This window comes from Ptychodera flava, chromosome 7 (assembly GCF_041260155.1).
Source record: "Ptychodera flava strain L36383 chromosome 7, AS_Pfla_20210202, whole genome shotgun sequence".
Taxonomy (NCBI): domain Eukaryota; kingdom Metazoa; phylum Hemichordata; class Enteropneusta; family Ptychoderidae; genus Ptychodera; species Ptychodera flava.
Window position 1 is genome coordinate 5,779,192 of NC_091934.1, and position 4,761 is coordinate 5,783,952.

The following is a 4,761-nucleotide window of genomic DNA, read 5'->3' on the forward strand; positions in this document are numbered from 1 at the left end:
AGAAGTGGGAAGTAACGGACCCGTGCGAGTGGACGGTGCCGTCGTTGACGGAGATAGAACAGTGGCCAGGGCAATTTTTTAACCTGGGGACTCGGAGGACAAGGAATCGGTGCAACCAATGAAGCTATTCGTGCAAAATCGTGTCCTTGCGGGGAGGAAGAATTAATTTTTTACTGTGGGTAGGGAAGAAATTTCAGGTTTTGCATGGAGTGGGGGAAAGTTTTTGCAATGGGTACCGTAAAATAGGTAGAGCCGGGGGTGCTTGTATGCTGTGGTTGGTAGAACTTTAGGGAAAATAAAGCGCCTAATAACGTACAGGGAAGCAATGTTCAAAGGTTGAAATGACAAGGACATGTTGGAATATGTACATCTAGTGGGGAATGGGGAATGCTCAGCGGTGGGAAAAGGGCAGATGGGTACATGAACTGTTGTGGGGAGCAGGGAGTGGGCAGACCATAGATACTGGAGGGCAGGGGCCATCAAAATTCAGTGGGAGGGCATATTTTCCTCATATGCCAGTGGGAGGGAAATTACGCACACCACTACTTTCCCCTCAAAATTTATATGGTCAAGGTCAACAATATGTAAAATGAGTATATCAGCCTTCAAAACATGTTGTTTTGTTGATTTTGTAAAATTAACGAAATTTGCCAATTGGCGGCACCTGAATGATATCGGAGGGCAGATCCGAACGGTTTTCACTTCCTCCTTCATATTTACATTTTGTTGAAAATACGTTAGAATAGTAAAGTTACATGTACAGTACAAACAGCCCGGGGATCATATTTCTAAACGGCGGACTGTTCGTGTACAAACGAGACCTCTCTCCGCTCTTTGCAGAGAGCGTCGCTTGTTTCAAAATTAACAGAGAGTGGGGTTAATAAGTTAATAACGAGCTAACCTTTGACCGCCAGTCAACACAGATAGCGACCATGCCCAATTAAAGACCACGCGATACATGTGATAACGAAACAGCTTAAACGGCTTCGTGTCCATGAACGCTGTCAGTGAGACGAAGTACTATGCTGTAACAGAATTGATATTTGACATCACAGAGGCAAGAGTAAATAAAGGTATGTATTTCTTCAAGTTCCATTCTTTAAACGCCAGTCTTACAGGTATGAACATTGGAGTCAAGGCTGTACGGACAAAAAGCCAAACAAGAGTTGTAATGTTATTTGAAAATTAACTCATCGCCATGGTTTTACTTTTAGGCGATCCGACTACACCGCAAAACCGTAACCTAGGGTCATGTAATGAAACTTACATTGTTATTTTGAAGAACGGACCTAGGGTACTGACCAGCCTATCCCAAGTACATGTAATTTAATGACAACGTGAATGCTGAAATGACGACACAGATAATATGTACATACATATCTATTCTAGTGTCACTCTAGTTGCAAAGCACATTGATCAGATAAATGAATGTACAGCGTTTCCATGGCAATCCGCGCGTCACAGTGAATGATGGTTTTACCGCATAAGATCGATCTTGACCAGATTTTTACAATAGTAAGTCAGCGACATATTTCGAGGTTTTTCCTGCATTCAGCCTCGTGTTTTAGACTTCGTAGAGACGATAACGCGCAGATTGAACTACTAGTACATTATCTGTTTGTCTCTGTGTCGAAGTTCAATCGTTGCAGGTACAGTATCTATGGAACGCGTCCTCGACCACGGCATGATCACTATCATACCGCTGATATGACGTCATATATACTAGCAGTATTTAATGTGATAGACTCTTTTAAAGTCAGTGAATTGTACAAAATCAAGTCCTTTGCAACAGTTTCTAATCATTTTACACAAAATGTTGCTGTAGTCCAATTAGCAAACAAGGCAAAAAGAAATCTCCAACAATGAATAAAAAAACAAACCAACCTCACCCAGAAAGCTGTTATCCTTTTAGAAATCCTTTCTCTTATTGCACCATGAATGTTAAAGTCCATGGTTGCACTATCGTGTGCACTGCCAGGGTAACGTATTTACTTTACATAGCTTTTAAGAAATTTCCTTATTTGTTGACAATATGTCAGAAATATGGCCCAACTGTAAGCTGTGAATAAATTAAAAGCTTTAATCTTTGAAAATATCAGCACGAACTTGCTTGCACTGTGTCGCCTCTGTGCGAAAAAAATCAAAATTGCTGGGTAATTCATCCTTGACATGAAATCCCCTCTTCTAACAGGTTGGATATATCACTAAATGACACAAGAGTGATTATATATTTTTCTCGACAGAATTCAAAACCAGGATGATGAAATCAGTCGATTTGGCACAGGATGATATTGTTGTGGAAATCGAAGACGGCCCAGTTGCCGTGCATCATGGGAAGATGAAACGACCACGTGGTGTCGCTGTTATGCCCAACAATGATTTTGTCGTCGCTGATGGCCGGAATCGAAGTATTGAGGTGTTGTCAAGAGACGGCGATTTCGTGAACGAAGTGACTTTCAAAGCACTTAATAATACCTGTGACCCATTCGACGTTGCTGTTGGAAAGAAGAGGGCGATTTTAGCCACTGACCAAGGCTTGAATCGTGTGTATGTATGTCTTGAAGACGGAAACCTGATCCGGATGTTCGGCAGTGACGAAATGCATAAACCGGCGGGCATTGCCTTAACGAATGACGACAGAGTCGTGGTGGTTGATAGTGAAGGTGCGTGCGTCCGATTATACGAATACGACGGAAAGTACATCAAGTCTTTCGGGAGTAAGGGATACAAAAACGGTCAATTCTTCACCCCGCAGTTCGTTGCCGTGAATAGCAAAAACCAGATCATCGTTTCCGATTACCGTCACGATAGCCTGCAAGTTTTCGACGACAGAGGGAGCTTTCTGCATTGTTTAAAAGCAGAAGAGGATGTCTGGCGACCTATGGGCGTTGCCACTGACAACCAGGATAACATCTATGTGTGTGACGCCTTTACCTACAAAATCCGCAAGTTTGGGGCCGATTTCAAACCACTAGGTGTATTGGAGGCAGCAAACGGTGAATTATCAGGTCCACACGGCCTTGCTGTAACATCTGGGGAACGCCACAACTGGTGGTTGCAGACTGCGGTAACAACTGCATTAAGTTGTTCAACCTGTGAACCCGACGTTTAACAACATAGAGCTGATGCATGCAAAATGAATACGCAAATGCTGCGGCCATATCTGCCACGTGAAGTCAAGCCTGGCAGTTGTGAAGTGATTCTTAGAGGGCCTCCCAGATCTCTCGATACCAAGAGATGAATTAAAAACTTCCACATATCGATCACTATAGGATTTTTTGAAGAATGTGGCACACTTCCCTAAAATGATAAATGTAGGTGTGTCTTTTGAAAACAAAATACGATATTTCTGCAAGGAATTTTAAGACGTTGAAGAAATGTGAGAGTTTTATAATTCTTCAATTCACTTTTATTTGTGTATCTTTCCCCGTTATACTTTTTATACTAGATGTACTTCGACAAAAACGCATGTATGGCGCCATCACTGGCAGTCATGAAATATGTGACAGAACTAGTACATGTTACATAGTGAACTTAGGTGATCTGGTTGATGTTGTTGTCTATGTTGTTATTTGCAAATGCGATCGTGAACACTGATTTTTTAAAGCTGTTATATATTTTGGTCTTTGCAATCAGGGTTGTATAGCTAAAAATATTGGACAGGTTTGCGTTCAGGGCGAAACGTTACGCTCCTTTCACTGCGTCCCTGCCTTTAATATTTGCTCAGTATTTCCAGTTCTTAAAGCTCGGGTTATTATTCTTTACATGTACTTACAACGACACCAATGTGAATGAAACAACGGTAAAAACAACCCCAAGCAATGTTCTTCAATGTTCAACAACAACAACAACAACAACAACAACAACAACAACAACAACAACAACAACAACAAGGTTTCCTATGGTGCGCGACCATAACATGACTTCGGCATGCAAAAACATCGAGATACTGTTGGTACAGCCACATTTTTGTCTCCGTTGATAATTTGTAATCTTTATTTCATACAGATTTTACTTATTGCTCGGAATTCGATTGTGTACAGAAAATTTACCTTTACACGAACTTGCCTGTCATCTGTGCTAATCTTATTGGAGTTAACAGAATGTATAATTAAAGTTTAAAACTACTGCTAAGATACAAAGTTATTGTCATTGTCATTCATGAGATGGATCATGGACCAAACCATGCAATGTAATGAAAAATATTTGTATAAAACAAATTATACCAAATGATGCAACTGAAATTTCAATCGCGCATGTACATTTCTCCGGCCAAGTAATCGCAGAGAATGCGTTTCATACATCCGTACTCTGTCCCTCCACAAAACTCTGTTCCAAAAAGTCCGATTATTCTGGTGTGGGACGCTTGCTCAATTCTGCTCAAAAATAGTGTCACATCTGTTACCGTTGTTTACGTCGATCTGAGTGGTGTCAGTGCTGACCCACCAAAGTCCTTCGCTGAAATAATGAGCATGAATGTAAGTCATCTGTCAGCGGCGCGCAGACCGTAGATAAGCGATTGGGGGCGGAAGTCACCGTTTATGGTCTTATCCAGCGATATATATTCGACAAGGACATGTTTTCGATAAAACTGTAATCCAACCTCTATAGTAAAATTGTGAGACTGGAGCGAGAAAGTGGCGCTTTCTCGCAATTGGAAAAATCTCTTGTCATTCTCATCGCTATCAGTGAGAGTATTTTTAAATTCTCAGTGAGCAGTGGGCGCCCTTGTGAGAATCTAGTATGATAACACATTCTCAC

The 4,761-nt window shown here is 41.3% G+C and overlaps 1 protein-coding gene across 1 annotated transcript; it reads left to right on the forward strand.

Annotated features, from left to right (window-relative positions):
• The first annotated feature begins 916 nt into the window (after positions 1-916).
• On the forward strand, positions 917-4,137 carry LOC139136078 (tripartite motif-containing protein 2-like). Its single transcript, XM_070703866.1, has 2 exons — positions 917-1,073; positions 2,244-4,137. The coding sequence occupies exons 1-2, from the start codon at positions 995-997 to the stop codon at positions 3,110-3,112; spliced, it is 948 nt and encodes a 315-aa protein (XP_070559967.1). The 5' UTR covers positions 917-994; the 3' UTR covers positions 3,113-4,137.
• The last annotated feature ends 624 nt before the right edge of the window (positions 4,138-4,761 follow it).